General features: G+C 41.6%; 1 protein-coding gene across 1 annotated transcript in view; it reads left to right on the top strand.

The window, feature by feature from the left end:
• Positions 1–437: 437 nt before the first annotated feature.
• lamb1b (laminin, beta 1b) overlaps positions 438–19,783 on the top strand; it is a 28,088-nt gene continuing 8,742 nt past the window's right edge. The window contains exons 1-23 of the mRNA XM_034225942.1: positions 438–575; positions 1,234–1,409; positions 3,172–3,307; positions 4,432–4,505; positions 5,055–5,243; positions 5,359–5,422; positions 6,329–6,531; positions 6,826–6,946; positions 7,123–7,311; positions 8,186–8,362; positions 8,522–8,634; positions 9,923–10,002; positions 10,725–10,860; positions 10,937–11,095; positions 11,655–11,788; positions 11,868–11,988; positions 12,175–12,361; positions 12,517–12,660; positions 12,741–12,972; positions 13,105–13,268; positions 16,177–16,401; positions 16,890–17,107; positions 17,764–17,860. Of these exons, the coding sequence (XP_034081833.1) occupies positions 542–575; positions 1,234–1,409; positions 3,172–3,307; positions 4,432–4,505; positions 5,055–5,243; positions 5,359–5,422; positions 6,329–6,531; positions 6,826–6,946; positions 7,123–7,311; positions 8,186–8,362; positions 8,522–8,634; positions 9,923–10,002; positions 10,725–10,860; positions 10,937–11,095; positions 11,655–11,788; positions 11,868–11,988; positions 12,175–12,361; positions 12,517–12,660; positions 12,741–12,972; positions 13,105–13,268; positions 16,177–16,401; positions 16,890–17,107; positions 17,764–17,860 (3,373 nt within the window). The 5' untranslated portion in view covers positions 438–541. The remainder of the gene's footprint in view (positions 576–1,233; positions 1,410–3,171; positions 3,308–4,431; positions 4,506–5,054; positions 5,244–5,358; positions 5,423–6,328; positions 6,532–6,825; positions 6,947–7,122; positions 7,312–8,185; positions 8,363–8,521; positions 8,635–9,922; positions 10,003–10,724; positions 10,861–10,936; positions 11,096–11,654; positions 11,789–11,867; positions 11,989–12,174; positions 12,362–12,516; positions 12,661–12,740; positions 12,973–13,104; positions 13,269–16,176; positions 16,402–16,889; positions 17,108–17,763; positions 17,861–19,783) is intronic.

Here is a 19,783-nt window from a genome sequence, read left to right as displayed (position 1 = left end):
AAAAGCACGACCAATCATCTGAGCCGGCCCGGCTAAAGTAACTGGATGGTCTACCTGCCTGTCAGCCTTCCATCTGTGCACAAACTTATCTGGTGCCCTCATTGGTCATGTGCGCGTTCGTGTGTGTTGGAGGAGGGGCTCTGTAAGGAAGTCTGAAGGAAGAGGCAGATTTTTTCCGGTTGTGTACTTTCAAATTCCAGCGCGCTCGCTGGTTTCTCCAAAATTACATACCCCACCTTTAAGTAAAATATATAAAACACTTTAATACTTCTTTAAAAAATTTTTAGATGATTGCTGCCATATCAATGATGCACAGCAGTCTTCTTCAGTCAGCTGTGGCACTCTCCACACTCCATACTCTCTCTAGGTCTATGTTGGGCACTCACTACACTCCATACTTAAGGACTTCTACAAGAAGACTCCCTCTGACTTAACACTTCACACACTCACACACACTGACTGACTCTCTCAACTGAAGGACGCATCAACATCATCATCGACATCATCGACAAGACGTGCTGTCAATGTACTGCTCGTGGAAATGTCGCTTATAGTCCTCGTTATAACAACTTTGGGTGAGTTTTATTTAAAAAGTTTTTGTTTATATGTCAAAACTTCTTGAGATGCTATCAGCACTCTGGTTTGAATTAACTTTTCCAGGATGCCAAAACAGTCTGCAGCCACAACGCATGTAATGATATCCATATGCAAACGATTATTATATCATGTTTTAAGAGATGAGGAAAGATAAGGCTGCTGCAGGAAACGTGTACACTTAGTTTTAACATGTTAATACAGGACATATGTGCCTACTGTGTACATGTACAAGAGTCATGTTATGACATTGTTTTCTATGTAGTATGTAAGATTTTTATAGTATATCAATCATATCTCAAAGGCCTAATACAACTTTGTATTGCTCACAAAAACCCATCACTCTTTGTTTAAGCAAGAATGTATTCTTTAAATGTTGTTTTGTTTGATGTAAAGTGTTTTACTTCATGTATACTGTATCAACACCATTTTACTTTGTTGACTATTGAATTGAGCCTGAAAGGTTTGTAATTTTGGAATAATGTAATAAAAAAATAACTTTGTATTACTCAATCTTAAACAGAATCCATGTGATAAAGTTTGGATTCTCTGGGTTTTATAATTGAAAGTAAAGGAAGATTTAATGTAGGATTTGTTGGAACCATCACCACTATCAGCTGTACGTTTCCCTCCCTGCAGCCCTGTGGACCTCCGTCAGGGCGCAGCAGTTCCCAGAGTTCCCGGATGTTTGCACCGAGGGCAGCTGCTACCCCGCCACAGGTGACCTGCTGATTGGCCGCGCGCACAAGCTCAGCGTCACCTCCACCTGCGGCCTGAAGGAGCCCGAGCGCTTCTGCATCGTCGGACATCTGGAGGTAAGAACAGTGAGGATGCTGGGAAGAAAAACTCTGCGCTTAATATCAGTCACATAACCATGCACATGCAGGGTGTCACGAGTAAGATGTTGATTTGTCCTTCAAAATGTAGGGCAAAATATATATATATTTTTTCTAAATAAAGTCTGGAAAATAAAGTAATAAAAGCAGTTTTCTATCCAAAAACATGTGGATACAAAACTCTTAATTAAAGCATGAAATTCAAAGACCATTCCTGGTTATGTTCTGGTGAAACAAACGCCAAAATGACTCAAACGGTTAACTGATTATCCAAATCAATCGACTAATCAATTAACTGGCTAATAGTTGTAGCCCTGCCTCTGTGTGGGAGTGTGCAGATTTACAGTATCTGCTTTCTGTCTTGTCTTGTGGGAGTTCAGACATTCCTCTCCACAATAAGCGCTGTGTGGCCTCACAATCCCTCCCTGTGTGCCTGTGGACGGGGGGATTTTCTCTCTTTATCAAACACCCTGTGGCGACTCACTGTGTGAATGGTGTCCTTATGAAAATGACACAGTGCGGGGGCTTCTCTGAGCTTCCTGAGGATGAGCACAGTCCTCAAGTATGAGCTGCGTGATGCAGAAGGGGGGGGGGAGCAGGACGCATTTTTCCACCAAACACTGTTAAGTGGAGCCACTTAGGGAGACTCCACTCACATTTCAACACAGACATAGTTGGCAGGGGCCTTGTGAAATTGAGAAACTTGTCTTGTTTATTCTCATGCTGCAATATAGTGAGATTTCAGTGTGTGTGTGTGAAACAGAGTAAAGCTTGTGTCCATGCCAAACCATCTGCAGGCGAGGCTCCTGCTGCTGACAAACGCAGGGAACACATTATTATCACACACTCACTGAGACATTATATATACACAGTACAGCTTAGGTTTGTATTCACTTTCCCCGGATCGTGTTCTCTCTTTCATTTCTTGCTTTCTGAGCTTGTTTCTTCATGTTTTAATGCACTCATTGTAAGTAACTTTGGATAAAAGCGTCAGGTAAATCCAATTGTAATTTATTGTTAACGAATTAACAACTACATGTTCAAAAGTATGTGGACACCTCAGATTCACTCCCACATTCTCCAGTGTGTTAGCAAGAATACTCTCAACTGAACAGAAGCAGCTTTCTATTAATGATAAAAACAAGAAAGAAGAAATACATATTTTTAATTATTTGATTTTAGAATATAAATAATCATTAGTCGCAGGTAGGAAAGAGGGGACATTTGATATGTTTTAATAAAACCCCCAGCCTTTAGCTTTCTTTAATACAAAAAAAAACGTAATTCAATGTTATACAGGTCAATGGGAATGGGAAGGCAAAAGAGAGAGGGGCTTTTTCTTTTCCTTTTCTTGTTTGTGTTATGTTGTTGTTTAGAATCCTTTATGTGCTTACCATGTTTTGATGTGTCATATTTGTAATGATGTAATAGGTAAGGGTTACTTTTGGCATGGGATTTAAATTTAATGTATCAAAATCTGCTTCAATCTTTTTTGTAAAACCTTAACAAATAACAAAATGCTTTGAATAGTGAAGCAGTGGAATATAAAACTAGATAATCCTTTTTTAAAGCTTTCTTTGGATGAAGTCACAATCAAAAAAGTGTATATCCTGTTTGATTGAGAAACCAGAGTAAGAGCAGCAGCATATCATTCACCTTTGTATTCAATTGTTTTCCCCTGGGTGAATACATTGCAAAACTATCAGTGTACTGACGCTGTAACACTGTCTGTGTCCATCAGGAGGAGAAGAAATGTTTTTTGTGCGACTCCAGGAAGCCTTTTCATGAGAACAAAAACCAAGGGAGCCATTCCATCAACAACCTGGTCACCACCTTCGCCCACAACCGTCTGAAGACCTGGTGGCAGTCTGAGAACGGTGAGAGACAGAAGACTAAAAGGGGAAATAAAAGTGTCTGTTGTTGAGACACAACTCCTGTTTTAAATGTTTGAACAGCGTGTGAGCTGAGACTGAGGCTGTTCTCAGGAGTAATGAGTAGACAGGAGATCACAGAGACTCTCTGCAGCCAATCAGGGTACAGCGTGGGGGCGGGGCTTACAGGTCTGCTGAGGAGAACAGGTGTGCGGAGAAGAAACAGATGTGTGTCAACATCTCACCACACAGGCGTTTAAAGTTTGGATGGGAAGTGTGTAATGAGACAGAGCTCCACGGTGAGAACGAGAAACAGACAGTGGTGGAGGAAGTATTTAAATACTTTACTTAAGTAAATGTAACAATACTACTTTTTAATATATTCAATTATAATGTAAAGGTCCTGCATAATGTCACTTAAGTAATAATACAGTTGTACATGTCCTGTACTTAGGTACAAGTACACCATTAGATGTATCACATGCATCTTAAAAATGTAGGTTTCCTGCTTTTCTCCATTTTATTTCATATTAAATGAATATTCTTTTGACAAAACAGGACATTTAAAGACATTGCCTTGTAATCTGAGAAACTACAATGTTTTATGTTGCACTTAAATTCCAAAAATGATAAATGACATCATTTGTCAAGGATATAATCTCTCAGCTGTGCACAAAAATGTGCGTTATTATATGGTAATTTCATACATATTATTTATTCAATGCAGTGCCAGAAAACTTGCTATACCCTTACTTATATTGTTATCAAGATATGAAATAATATATATCATGATATAAGATTTCAGCCATATCGCATATAAGGTAAAGTGTTAGGAAATATTCTGGCTGCCAATAGAATATAATTAAATATATAACTAGATTAAAACCACATTTGCACATAAACATAGTGAAAGTATCCAGTGCAACACAATCCAGATCGGAGCTTCAGATTTATTGGATTCTTGTGTGAAGCCTCAGCTGCATAAACATGTGCAGGAAGGCTCTGTAAATATTTAAAATGTAATTAGTGTGTGTGAGTCTGGTCTGGAGTTTTTCATGAATGAGAATCAATTGAGAAATGAGAAATATATTCAATTGTCAATTATCTGTGTGTTTCCTTTTATTCTTTAGGTGTGGAGAATGTGACCATCCAGCTGGACTTGGAGGCTGAGTTTCACTTCACACATCTTATCATGACCTTCAAGGTGCCTGTTCTCTCTCTCTCTCTCTCTCTCACACACATACACATAAGTTATACACTCCCGTACTCACGCAGATAAACACAGCGTTGGACAGCTGTGGTGGAGGAATGTGGAAAATCATTGTGGTCTCTGGAGGACGGTGGGAAGAGAAGAAGAAGAAGGAGGGAGATGCTGTAAAAAAATAAAATTGCTTTCACATGGTCGCCCATGATGGTGTCCAGCTGGCTTCATGCCAGATACTCCACATCATAAAAAAACACACAATCAAAGATACACTGTCCATGTGTTTCCTGCCCTTTCCTGTTTTGGTGTTAGATAGCAGAACAGATCAACACCTCTAACAGCCTCCAACCTTTCAAGGATATCATTACTTCATTTTAAAGTTGTGTTTAGTATTATCCTATCAAAGCCTTTTAGATGAAAAACATGACATATCTACAGTACATCTAGTATGGCAGGAAGATACACCAAATGATAAAGTTCCTAACACTTGTATGTGAGTATTAAGTGTTGTTGAGCAGTAAAACAACATGGTTTATCATTTGTTGACAGACTTTTCGGCCAGCTGCCATGGTGATTGAGCGGTCGATGGACTTCGGGAAGACGTGGCAGGTTTATCGTTACTTCGCCTACGACTGTGAAACATCTTTCCCCGGCGTGTCCTCAGGGCCGATGGTCAAAGTGGACGAGATCCTCTGTGACTCCCATTACTCTGACATCGAACCATCCACTGAGGGAGAGGTGAGCTTTTAAAACGCTTTTTTATTTAATTATAGGACGTTTATATTTATATAAGCCTGTCACAAAATCGCTCTTCATACCTACTCTCCCCTGTTTTTTTGTTTTGCTCTTTTAGGTGATATTTCGGGTGCTGGACCCTGTCTTCAAAATAGACGACCCCTACAGCCTGAGAATACAGAGTACGCTCATTCTCATTGTTTACTCATTATTTCCAGGAAGTTTCCTTGATAGAGTTTTGTAATTTAGTGTTCATTCAAAGGAAATGAGGGATATCCTTGAAAGGAAAGCTCAATTTATATGAACCTACAATGGTCTTAATTCGCCATCCTACTATTCTCCCTTTAATCCTTACCAAATGATGTATTTATTCTCAGTTTCCTAACTAGAAACTTTGGAAATCTGGACCCGTATGATAAAATGTGCCCAATACATTTAAGATAAAACCAACAAAAGACTAAACTGAATCCATCGAGGGGTTTCGTTTTGCCTGATCTCTGAGCTCTAAATCTTGAGATATATTTTAGAATATTTTAGTCGTTTGAGTAGTCCAGGTCCAGTAGTCCAAGCTACCCGGAGAAGATTTTCCAGAGGTCAGATAGGAAGAGCTCTGCATGGAATGTCACATGTTGGAGCGACTCGTCCAGACTGAGAGGCCCTCACTCACACACACACACACACACACACACACACACACACACACACACACACACACACACACACACACACACACACACACACACACACACACACACACACACACACACACACACACACACACACACACACACACACACGCAGAGGCCGAATGTTAAGTATGTGGTGAATGCTGTGGGTGTGTGAGGAACAGCAGAAAGAACTAAGGTTTGCCTCCTAGAAATGCATGAGAAACACTTGCAAGGATGACAAATGTCATTCATAGCAACTAAATGATTAACATTTTGCAGTAACTTTGACTTAAGTGAGTAATCACCAAATATTTTAGGGGAAAATCCTTTATCGTTTAATTATGGCATACAATAGAAACAAGCAAACATATAAAGAGAAAATATGAAGATAATAATACTCAATCTCCCCTGTGTGTGCAGACATGCTGAAGATCACCAACCTCCGGGTGAACTTCGTGAAGCTCCACACGCTGGGCGACAACCTGCTGGACCACCGGGAAGAGGTGACGGAGAAGTATTACTACGCCCTCTACGACATGGTCGTCCGCGGCAACTGCTTCTGCTACGGTCACGCCTCTGAATGCGCCCCCATCGACGGAGAACCCAGCTCTGCAGAGGGCATGGTGCGTAAAATAAATACTCCAAGTCAGAAAGAAATGGAGGCTGGGTTCCAAATCACATACTTGTTATTCTTACTTTTAGTATAGTAACTGTTGCATGATACCACGTTGAATATTCCCGAAGCTTGGTTTGTTAATAAATAGGAACCAAATCCAAAATAAGTCTGATTATATATATCTTGGAATGAGACTCGAATGAGAGAAAGGTTTTGATTTGCATATCCTGGTCTTCATCTGCTGTGTATTTCATTGTTATAAATTTATTTATTTTGTGAATTTGTGTGTGTGTGTGTGTAGGTCCATGGCCGCTGTGTGTGTAATCACAACACAGAGGGACTGAACTGTGAGCACTGCCAAGACTTTTACCACGATTTACCTTGGAGACCTGCGGAGGGACGAAACACACACGCTTGCAAGAGTAAGAACTGGAGAACTCTTCAAATATGTTGATTTGTTTGTTAAGAAACTAAATATCTTCATTGTCATTTTTCACTTTCTTTTAGATTTGTGTGTGCTTATATACTGAACCTTCTACTTAGTGGCAGCCCAGATGAAAACAAGGCAAAAAAAGTAAACTGTGTAAATCTTCCTCAGGGTGTGAGTGTAACCAACAGTCCTCATCCTGCCACTTTGACATGGCGGTGTACATGACGACGGGCAACGTGAGCGGGGGAGTGTGTGACGCCTGTCAGCACAACACGGTGGGCCGGCAGTGCGAGCAGTGCGGACCTTTCTACTTCCAGCACCCCAACCGGGACCTGAGGGACCCCCGAGTCTGCGAGCGTAAGTCACCTCTGCGTAACCTCCCCTCCTCCTTATGCTGCTCTCTACTTATTACACACACACTCTGTTCAAATGCATGTTGCTGTCCTCCTCCAGGACATCTTCCTCTGTAAGACAAGCACCACCTGGAGCGGCAGCCTTTGAAGTGAAAAGCAGAAAGTAGTTATGGTTATCATTGTAATTACCTGCTGAGTACTGCTGGAAATACAGTGCAGTCAAATGAAGCACAGCCTCCCCCTTTCTTTCCCTCTTTACAGGACTTTAAATTACACACAGCTTTTGAACATTCTCTTATGGTTTACTGGTGATGTAATGCTAACACTATATACGCTAATGTTATTTAATATGTAATTCCCTGGAGTACTGGAGACAATAGTGCAGTACATAAAGAACAGCCTCATTACAAGACTCAACATAAAATACACACATCTTTTTGCAGCTTTTGTCGGTTCTAACTCACAAATAACCACGTTAGTTTACTGCTCCAAAAGCTTATGTTATTTGAAATGGAATTACCTGGAGTACTGATGGAAATGTTGCAGTAAAATGAATAACAGCCTCCCCCTCTCTTTCCCTCTTTACAAAATTTCATTTTTCTCATAATTTTCAGTTTTTGGAACAACTTAAGGGTCATTTAAAAAGAGACATCCACCATTTTGACAACCAAGTAGGGCTTTTTTTCTTTTTACTTTTTTATGTTTACATTTTTTATTGATTTATTCTCCTCAGATTTATCAACATTTTACAGAGAACTCTCTCAATATCTCTCAGGGAAAAGAATTGTTTTAATGCAAATATTGTCTTTCCTCTTTTCACATGACCATCAATGATTATCTTTAGACAATGCCTCATGTGATATTTCCTGTCTCCACAGCATGTAACTGTGACCCGGCGGGCTCTCTGCAGGGCGGACAGTGTGACTCGCACACAGATGTGGCTGCTGGGCTGATCTCGGGTCAGTGTCGCTGCAAAGCAAACGTCGAGGGCGAGCGCTGCGACCACTGCAAGCAGGGACACCACGGCCTGGGGGAGGGGCCCAACGGCTGCCTGCGTGAGTCTAAGTGGACATCAAATTTAAGATTGAGTCATTTTTGGTCATTCTATTGCACAGGAAAACCAAAGTGAAAATTCAGCTTCATACTGTTAATTGTAGATAGACTGTTGTCAGACTGACTCTGTGGCTTCATTGTGTCTTTGTGTGTTTTGGCAGCTTGTTCCTGTAGCGCACTGGGCACCCTGCCCGGAGGAAACCCCTGCGACTCAGAGACAGGAAGGTGCTCCTGCAAACGCTTCGTTGATGGACACAACTGCGATCAGTGTCTGGTGCGCAAACACAACTGTCAGCTATTTTACTTTCATACATATGTGTAGTGTAGTGATGTGTCGGTCGCGAACGAGCCGGCTCAAAGAGCCGGCTCTTTTAAGTGAACGACGGGAGCCGGCTCTCGCCCGCGAACGAGCCATTTTTGCGGAGGGATCTAGATCTGCATGAAGGCACATTATGCAATGTGCACATTATCCCGCTTATTACATGGCCACATTCTCAACAAAGTAACGACATGACTCCCAATATTAATGGAAATGATTTTATGGATTTAGAAAATGATTTTATTGATTTAAAAAATAGTTTTATGTATTGATTTAAATTGACATGCATCCGCTAAGAAAAGTAGTCCGTTGTTACTGTTTGAACTAACGTAGCAACGGCAGGAACTGCTTCGATAGTGTTTTTGAGGAGCTTTTTGATTACAGATTTGAAAACATCGTTGCTTGCTTTAACAGTAGCACAATTCATTAAGTCAAACTTTGGAAAGTATCTAGATATCCCTGCCCTAATGCCAAAGTAACTGGCAACTGAATATGTGTCGCCGTTTGATGTCTATGTCTGGACCGCTGCGTAAAAAGGAGGGTGTCTGCCCCATTACTTCTCTTCTTACTTCTATAAGAATAAAACACGGTGGACGGAGATCTCTTTTTCTCCCCGCTGCAGCAGCTGATCTCAGAGCACGCTCCCCTCTCCTGCAGGGGGGCGTGGTCATCTGCAGCTCACAGAATCAGCCCCCTGCAAAAACAGCGCTGGAAAGAGCAAATAGAGCGAAATGAGGCATGGCTAAAATGCAGGATCTTTTTGGTATTTTGAAAAAAAAACTATATTTATATAGGTCGATACAGTAGCCCCTTTTTAAAAAAATAGTTTTTATAGGTGTTGCTATCTGTTTTGTGTAGCGTGGTTCTACAAGCAAGTCAATGCATTCATTCATTGGGTGGTATCAGAGATTTGCACGGGTCTGTAAATGCAATGAAAACAATTGGCCACAGCAAATCATTTATATTAAACATATAATTTTTACTTTTGAATACTTCAGTACAAAGGATGTATTGAATAATTTAAGTGATATATGTGTACACATATAAATAATTAGTCAAAACAGGGCTACATTTGATTTAATTAAAAGGTATAATAAGTGGTAAACTGAAGAGCCGTTTGGGAGCCGAAAGAGCCGGCTCTTCTTGGTGAGCCGAGCCAAATTATCCGGCTCACCAAGAAGAGCCGGAATTCCCATCACTAGTAGTGTATATGTGTAAGAACAAATGTCTGTTTTCCCTTTAGCCGCAGCACTGGGGTCTGTCCAATGACATGGACGGCTGCAGAGCATGTGACTGTGACCAGGGCGGGGCTGTCAATAATAGGTATGTCTCAAGATCACTTTGAATTATTTTACAATAAATGTTTTGTTTATAGATGACAGCATGCATCATATTTTAAGATAGAAGGATGTAGAATTTTATCACGGATCTAATAGAACAATTCCCATTTTCAGGATAATGATGAATATCCTCATAGTAGAAAAATACAGGAATTATCATGTACATATGTTTTTTTATTCATCCTCATATGGAGGAAGTTCTGATTTATGATTACCATATTAAGATTGTTGTTGTTATCCCGCTGTTTTTGGCCTGTTATTCATGGCAGGTATGAAGAAATAACAGATTTATAGAATGCCGTAATGGACCAATTAGCAGTGAATATACCAACAAAAAAATAGCTTTTAACAAAATTGAAGGTAATAGGATTTCAGTATCTTTTGAAATCAATTTAGGACTTGTATTCATCTTTAATGGTTACCGAGACAATATTGTAAATTGCAATTATCTTCGCCAGGATAATCACAACATAACATTTTTTCATAAATAGATAAATACTTTATTACTTCTTTACTATTCTATGTCTTACTTTATTATTGCCAAGCGACAGTGTTGGTGGTAATCGTTCGGTACAGCAGAGCAGCTTCTAAATGTCAATACAACAGATGCACAAAGACAAACATATCTCTACTTTATGTACATATAAAAAGCAGCAAAATAAAAATACTGAAAAACATAATAAGTGTCCTATCTCCCCCCCACAGCTGTGACCCTCACTCGGGGCAGTGTGTGTGCAGGGAGCACATGTTCGGCCGGCGCTGCGATCAGGTGGAGTCGGGCTTCTACTTCATCGCTCTGGATCACTACACCTACGAGGCGGAGGACGCCAAGTACGGCCCTGTGAGTGTGTTCATTATGTACAACACCATATCTTAGCATAAATGTATGTAAACTAACGTCCGTGTTGTGGTGTCAGGGTGTGACGGTGGTACCGAGGCCGTACCCTCTGGACCGCAGTCCCACCTGGACCGGTATGGGCTTTGTTAATGTTCCAGAAGGAGCTTACCTGGAGTTCAACATCAACAACGTCCCAGAGTCCATGGACTATGACATCCTTATTCGCTATGAGCCGCAGGTAACACACACACACACACACACACACACACACACACACACACACACACACACACACACACACACACACACACACACACACACACACACACACACACACACACACATAGATTGTTTGCTATAATGTGTTTTTAACTTAAGCTTCACTATGTTTGTCTTATGAGGGGCTAATCATTTTTTTTATGGGAAATTATCCTGACAAAACATTTTTTACCGCCCTTTTCAGAGATAATTTTCTTATATTTTCTAAAAAGTATTTGCCAGTATTGGACTTTAAAACTACAAATTATAACAAACAAACATATATTTCACCTGGAAAAAAAATTCACAGAGGAAAAGAAAATGCTTTTTTTCAATTGTTCTTAAGTCATAGGAGAGAAACAATGTAAATCAGACCTACTGTAACATGGATCCCCATATTTTTGGTTCTCACTTATCTCTCAGGCTTCCATAATAACCCTACATACACAGAATATTTGTGGTTCTAATTTAAGCCAGGTAATGTTGGTTGTTATCTTGTTGTAGACTTTAAAATGACACATGTGTCTGTATGTTTGAAGCTGCCAGAGCAGTGGGAGCAGGGCAAAATCCAAGTCCAGCGTCCCGTCTTCAACCCTCCGAACTACGACACTCACTGCAGTAACTCCATCCAGAGCGGAGACGAGCAGACCATCTCTCTACCACCTGGATCCAGGTAACAAACATTACTCATATTCAGGGTTTCTTTGTAGCAACACCTTCACCACACACACTGACTCTCCGCTGTGTTTCAGGCACGTGCTGCTGGTGAGGCCGGTGTGCTTCGAGAGAGGACTGAACTACACCATCCGCCTCACGCTGCCTCTCTACTCGTCAGTCGCTGACATCCAGAGCCCGTACACACTCATCGACTCTGTACGTTTAGTTTCATACAATACATACTTAAAGGATTCCTTCACTGCCAAAGTGACCATTTTTTATATAAATTGCTCACCCTGTCTTACCTTAGAGAAAACGTTGCTTTTATGCCTCAGCACCAGTGTTTTAGGGTTGTCTTAAACCAGTTTTTTATCATGGTTTCCATCCCCCCTCTCTTTGAAGCTGGTGCTGATTCCCCGGGTCCGAGAGATGGATATGTTCGTTGGGGTTGACGGGGATGGAGCGTGGGATACGTTCCAGCGCTACCGGTGTCTGGAGGGCAGCCAGAGCGTGGTGAAGAGCCCGCTGACCGACATCTGCAACGACTACATCTTCAGCGTCTCTGCCCTGCTGCACAAAGGAGCCATGGGTACGTAGTTTAATGTGTGTGTCTATAATGTGTGTTTGTACAAAAGCAGTAAATAGCAGAAAAATAATATGAAATGTAATCTAATTAAAACAGGCTACATATAAAACAACAGTCTCATGAATTCCCACTTTCCTCTCCCTTGTCTTATCTCCCAGCATGCCAGTGTGACCCTCAGGGTTCCCTCAGCGCTGTGTGTGAGCCCAGTGGTGGCCAGTGTCGTTGCCGACACAACGTTGTTGGCAGGAACTGCGACCACTGCGCCCCGGCAACGTTTCAGTTCAGCCCCGCCGGCTGCAGACGTAAGTGACAGGCATGGATATACATTTCAATGTTTATTAGACGGATAATACAAGATAATTGAAAGTAAATCTCCCCTCAGCTTGTGATTGTGACCCTCGGGGTTCGATCACTGCATTCTGCCACGAGGCCACGGGCCAGTGCGAGTGTGTCCCCGGGGCCACGGGGCGCCAGTGCTCCCACTGCCTGCCGGGCTTCTGGGGCTTCCCTCAGTGCAGACCCTGCCACTGTAACGGCCACAGCGAGTTCTGCCACCCTCAGACCGGAGAGTGCCAGGGCTGCAGAGACTTCACCAGCGGACACCACTGTGAGAGGTACAGCCATGGGACCCATTAATGAAGTCATACATTTTACACTGGAAGCTTAAAGTATGAAGACAAAAGACATTTGGGAACCATCTGGCGAAATGAGCATTAACTTACTTTTTGCTTTACCTGTACTTTCAGGTGTCTGGAGGGTTACCATGGAGACCCAGAGCTGGGTTCAGGGGGTCACTGTCGAGCCTGCATGTGTCCCGATGGTCCTCGCAGCGGACGCCAGTTTTCTGACAGCTGTTACCTTCTGGCTCATACTAACCAACTGGTGTGTGTGTGCAGCCCTGGCTACAAAGGTATATAAACACACACACACACACACACACACACACACACACACACACACACACACACACACATTATTAATAACTAATTCAATTCAATTCAAAACCTTTATTTATCCAGGTGAAATCCCATTGAGATCATTGATCTCTTTTTCAAGGGAGACCTGCAGCAGTAGGTTCCACATGAAGACATAAAAACATAAACAACAGAACAACAAAAGGACATCATACAGCAAAGATTACAGGGATTACAATTTACATATCTAACCACATGTACAGGTACCAACAGCATCTGATTGTGTAGCATCCAACCAAGCGTTAAAAACATGTAGTGGTACCAGATTGGTAATTTTCCATGATTTTTGCAGACTGTTCCAAGTTAGTGGAGCTGCACATCTAAAAGCTTTCTTCCCTAAGACAGTCCTAGCACTTGGCACATTTAATAAAATCACAGCATGCGATCTCAGGCAATAACTACTTTCAATTCGCCGAGAGATCAGGGAGCAGATATAAGATGGTAGTTTATCCAACATGGCTTTGTAAATGAAAAAGTACCAGTGACTGAGCCTCCGTACAGTAAGTGATGGCGAAACCGCCTTGGTATACAGGGTACAGTGATGCGTAAGTGCTTTACAATTTGTCAAAATCCTCAGTGCACTGTGATACGCAGCATCTAACTTGCTCAAGTAATTGGCAGGTGCATTCATATGAATCAAATCACCATAGTCCAGCACAGGTAAAAAGGTCACAGTGACTAGCCTTTTCCTGGCCTCAAGCGAGAAACAGGACTTATTTCTGTAAAAGAAACCTAGCCTAACCCTCAGCTTTTTAAGCAGGTTATTTACATGACATTTAAAAGTGAGACAGTCATCAAGCCAGATACCAAGGTATTTGTAACAGGCAACCACTTCAAGTTGTATTCCTTGCGTAGTTACAATATCCAAAGTAGTCTCTGGTGTCTTTTTAGCTTTAGAAAAGAGCATTACCTTGGTTTTATCCACATTTAAAAGAAGCTTAAGCTCAGAGAGCTGAGCCTGAATAATGTTAAAAACAGCCTGTAATTTAACACCAGCGTCCTTAATCGAGGGACCTGCACAGTACATAATGGTATCGTCCGCATGTAAGGTTGCTCTTTCGACATTTTCACCTAAACTATTAATATAGATGGAGAATAATAGCGGACCTAAAACTGAACCTTGTGGTACACCATTAGTGATGTTTAACCACTCAGAAGACAGCCCATTGAACTTAACACATTGGGACCTTTCAGAGAGGTAGTTTACAAACCACCCCACTGCATGGCAGGATAAGCCAATACTGACTAGCCTCTGCTTCAAGATGTGATGATCGACGGTATCAAAAGCTTTGGATAGGTCAACAAATAGAGCTGCACAACTCTGCTTATTATCTAAAATACTCGTAATATCATTTACCACTTTCATTGTGGCAGTGATGGTGCTATGTTGCTTGCTGAAGCCTGACTGATGTTTAGACAGGATGTCATTGTTACATAAAAACACCTTTACTTGTTCACTCACTAGGCGTTCAAGAACCTTGGCCAGAACTGACAATTTGGAGATGGGTCTATAATTGTTTAATAAGGTGGCCTCCCCTCCTTTTAGTAGTGGCAGGACATAAGCTGACTTCCATACTTTTGGGATTTTGTTCGTGCTGAGAGAGAGGTTAAAAAGAGTAGTAAGAGGTGGAGCAATAAAATCTGCAGCTATCTTTAAAAGAAAGGTTCTACGTTGTCCGGCCCAGCCGGCTTCTTAGGATCTAGATTGGTTAAGACTTCACGAACAACATCAACAGTAAAAGGAGTAAAACTGGCTTTTTTCCAAACCACATTGTTCAGAGTCACCGACTGTGGTGTTCACAGAAGCAGAGTTAGAAACAGAATCAAACAGAGAACCACAGGACACAAAATGCTCATTAAAACAATTTAGTATGGTGGCCCTGTCCGATATAGTGCCAGATGCTGTGGTAAGGCACGGAGGTAGCTCATTACGAATATCACCGGTGGATATCGATTTTATGGCTTTCCAGAATTTTCTAGGGTTGTTCAGACTCTTTGTGGTAACTGACAGATAATACTTAGATTTAGCACTTTTTATTTGTGAAGTGAAGCTATTCCTTAGCTGCCTAAATCGCAGCCATTCTATCTCTGAGCCTGATTTCCTAGCCTTTGCCCAGGCCTTGTTTCTCTCATGAAGGAGACTAGACAAATCAGCAGAAAATCAAGGATTGTCTCGTCCCTTCACTCTAAATGTACGCAGGGGTGCATGTCTATCTATAATTTCCATAAAACCAAGATAAAAATAAAACCATGCAGTTTCAACATCAGCACACAGATCGATTTTTTCCCAATCAAAACCAAACAGGTCATGTACAAAACCCTGCTCCACAAAATGTTTAGTGTCTCTCTTTATAATAATACGAGGTTTACCCTTTTGGACTTTTGTGTCCCTAATTGTTGCTACAACACAGTGGTCACTCACATCGTTAGCAAATACTCCCACAGATGAGTATTTATGGGGCACATTAGTTAAGATGAGATCAATTAAGGAGGATTTATTTGGGAACTTAATGTTAGGGTGAGTAGGACTGTCTACAATCTGAGTAATATAAGAGATACAAAGGTTTTTTAAATCCTCTGACACAGAAGTTAACCAGTCCCAATTAAAATCACCAAGCAGCACTATTTCCTTGTAGTCAAGTTGAGATAAAAGTTTTGCCAATGAAGATAAAGAGTAACTAATACCAGTTTTGTTTTTATGTAAGCTGTTTGAAGTGCTCAAAGCCTCACATATCAACTTGTCTTCACATGTAACAAACCTAAACAACACTTGAGCTGCCCTCTAATTATTCCACTCGACTTAAAAAGGAGCCACTTCACTTCCTGTTTCCTGTCCTCCGCCAGGTGCCAGGTGTGATGAGTGTTCTCCGGGTTATTTCGGGAACCCTCTGGTTCCCGGTGGCCGCTGCCTGCCCTGCCAGTGTAACAGCAACATCGACATGCACGACCCGGCTTCCTGCGACGCTCACACCGGGGCCTGTCTGAAGTGCCGGCACCACAGCGAGGGCTACAGCTGCCAGCACTGTAAACTGGGTTACTACGGCAACGCTGCCTCCCAGAGCTGCAGGAGTGAGTACTGCTGTTACTGTGACAACAACACTAGCTTACTGTATGTACGGGTATATCAAAGAGTTTTATTGTCATATGTAAAAGGCAAAGTGTTGCCAATGAAAATCTTAAATACCATGTCCAAACACAAAGCTAAAAAGTGCAAATTACATGCATAAAATATACATGTGCGAAGTTAAGCATGTGTCAATGTAATCGAAGGTACCGAATGGAACCCATGAAAAAAAAACGTCTTGTCGTTTTAACTGTTAAAAGATAACAAACTATGCTTATTTCCCATTTAAAGAAACAAAGGACAGACGAACGCTCGCAGTATCAGTAGCACTTAATAATAATAGATTACATTTTTATAGCACTTATCTTACAGTGGACATGGGGGCCTTTTAAATTCAATGAATACTCACACAACCACAGCAACTTTAACCCGTACACATGAGTATAACATTTCAAAATCCAACACTGGGTCCCCCTCTCTCCTCTCTGTGCAGAGTGCATGTGTTTCTCTGTGGGGACCTCACCCCGGTCCTGCTCCTCCCCTGGGGAGTGTCAGTGCGATCAGGTCAGCGGTCACTGCGCCTGCAAGCCCAACGTGGTCGGGCAGAACTGCGACCGCTGCGCCACCGATACCTGGGACATCGCCAGCGGGACGGGGTGCAAACGCTGCGACTGCGACCCCGAACACTCCTCCGAATCCTCCTGCAATGAGGTGAGTCACACACTGCCATGGAAACACCAACATCTGTTTGCAGCTGCTCTAATCTCCTCTCCCATGTTATGATGTATATCACAATCTGAGGATTTCATTATCTTGGCGGAAAATAGGGTTTCCTTACAGTTGCTACATAGTTTTCCGTACACAATGTGAAAACTGGTTAGAATGTTTTCCCAACAATTCCCATTGAGGGTTAAGCTGCAGGGGCTGAAAGTCAGACTGTGACTAACCCATCTAATCACTGAGGCTGTGTTTGTGTAATTCTTTGATATATGGACTCCAGCTGTTTGGGAACTGCCTCCCTCTGCGGCTCCCCTTTACTCAAACTCACAAACCTGTATGTGTATACACAGAAAGATACCCTCAAAGAACAGAATACTGTGCACGCACTCACACACAAACATTTGTGTTTATTGGCTGCTCTCCATCAGAGGAAGGAAGTCTCAGAATCCACTGAGGAATAACTGAGGACACATTTCTGTTAGAAGAGCAAGTTGGATGAATCTACAAACCTCCATTGTTTCTGCATGTCAAAGAAAGACTTAAAACAAACTGCATTAGTTCATAAGTTCAATTAAAATAAACACAAACATATTTTTTACAACTTATTGTCTGATGATATTTGTATTTGTGTGTTTTTGTTCCCGCAGGTCACAGGACAGTGCTCGTGTAAAGCAGGTTTTGGTGGCAATACGTGTCGGGAGTGCAGAGAGCTCTTCTGGGGGGATCCAGAGGACGAATGTCATGGTAGGTCACACACTTTAGAAATACAGTTGATGGCCACACGTTAAAAAATATATAGAGCGGCTCCACCATGGGACCTTGTTAGGGAAAAATATGTTCTGTAGTCGACAGCGAGAGATAAATCACTTGATCCCTTTTGAATTGTGCCATGAATTACATACATGTCAATTTAATAGATCATTTCACTAAAGTTGTAGATTGTCGTGGAACCATTTTAGTTTCTGGCACAATAAACGCCCCCAACACTAGCATGCTTAAATATGTTCAGTGCTCAAATGTAACAGTTTCTTAACTGATTTGTTTTATTCAGCAACTCCTGGGTTTTATTTCTGCCAGAAAGCCATATTACTTAGTCATGTGATCCCCAATCGAAACACACAGTTTCTATAGCGACAAAGACATGTATTATGTCTTGTACCCAACTTTGTAGTCTTTTGTCTTTCTAATCATGTATGCTAACTGTCTTAAACCTTAATAGTTTTACTACAAACGTCAACTTTCCAAAAACTTGTTTTAAATGTTATATTTAGTTACCCATTCTGTTTATGTTCCTAAGTAATGCTCTGCTGGGCCTGGACTGCAGCCACATTCACTTCCTGCTTTTAAAAAAAATACTCCTCTCGTCCTTAGCATGTGAAACACATTAACAGTTTAACTGAGGTCAAGTTAAGACTTAACAAGCCAAGAACATACGACGTTCACCATATAAGGATGTGAGCACTGTCAAACAGCCTTTAATCTCATCGTCGCTGTTTCATTTCAAATCCAAAGTACTGGAGCCAAAACAATGGGAAACATAACTGTCCCAAAACATCCTGACTGAACCGTACTCTTCTGTTTATATTGCCTTCTACATTACACATTGTTTTTCTTCCTGCAAGTACTTTTCATCACATATCTTTCTCCTGAGTCACCGTTTTGGTGGGCTTATTGTTTTTCCATGTTCTGCTCTTATTTAGTGTGTTTTCCTCAGTGTGTGCGCTGCTCATAATGTACGAGGAAGCATCGTTATGTTGTTGTTGACAAAAGCACACATTTAAGGTCCTGAACAGCAGATCTAAGTGATGGCTAATACATGTTTATAGGAGCATTACCTAGACTTTTCTTGATGAGTTTTCTATGTAGACAGCAGGGAATAAGCAGGCTGGTGCTCAGTTAATGGACTCTTATCCATAAACATGTTTTATTGTCTGCTGAACAAACTGCTGGAGAGTCTATCTAGCGCCTCACGGTAGCTGGCTCACCCTCGGAGAAAGAGAGAGGGAGTAGGAAAGAGGAGAGGGAGGGGATCTGGGAATGACCTCTTGTTCTCCTGCTCATGAGAACCAGATGTTTTCCAGAACTCCCAGGCATCCCATTTTCGTCACGCACCAACGCCCTGAATCCTGAATTATTCCCGCAGTATTCCCTGTCGTCTCTGAAGCTGTTACACCAGCTGGACCTCGCTGCCCATCTGCAACCATGATACACTCATGTGCCAAATCATGGGAAGTCTCTCTGGCCACCTCGCTGAGAAATGTGTGGGAGTAATGTGAAGTTATGTGAGGAAGTGTTGATAAAAAAGTATGATGCAGCCACAGCTGGGAGGATGTTTCTTAGTCTGGATTTAGATGTCAGAGGTTAAAATGTTTGTCAGTGTGGGGTGATTTTAAGGCGACTGTTAAAGCAGTGGTGGAACAAGTACCAAGGTCCTTTACTAAAACGTTCTTTGCTTAAATACTAGAGTCTTCAAATACAACACTGCAAGTAAAAGTTCAGAATTCAAATGTTACTTAAAGTATCAAACATAAAAGTACTTTTCTTACAGTATTATAAAATATGATCCGATCACTAACAAATACATGTAAGGCATTTGTGTGGAGCCAATTTTAGATACTTTGAAAAATACTGGGTTGTTCAGTAACTTGTAACTATGAGTGTTCAATA

The sequence above is a fragment of the Gymnodraco acuticeps genome, unplaced genomic scaffold (assembly GCF_902827175.1).
Source record: "Gymnodraco acuticeps unplaced genomic scaffold, fGymAcu1.1, whole genome shotgun sequence".
NCBI lineage: Eukaryota > Metazoa > Chordata > Actinopteri > Perciformes > Bathydraconidae > Gymnodraco > Gymnodraco acuticeps.
The sequence above is the reverse complement of the archived record's forward strand: the minus strand, read 5'-3'. Positions and strand labels throughout refer to the sequence as shown.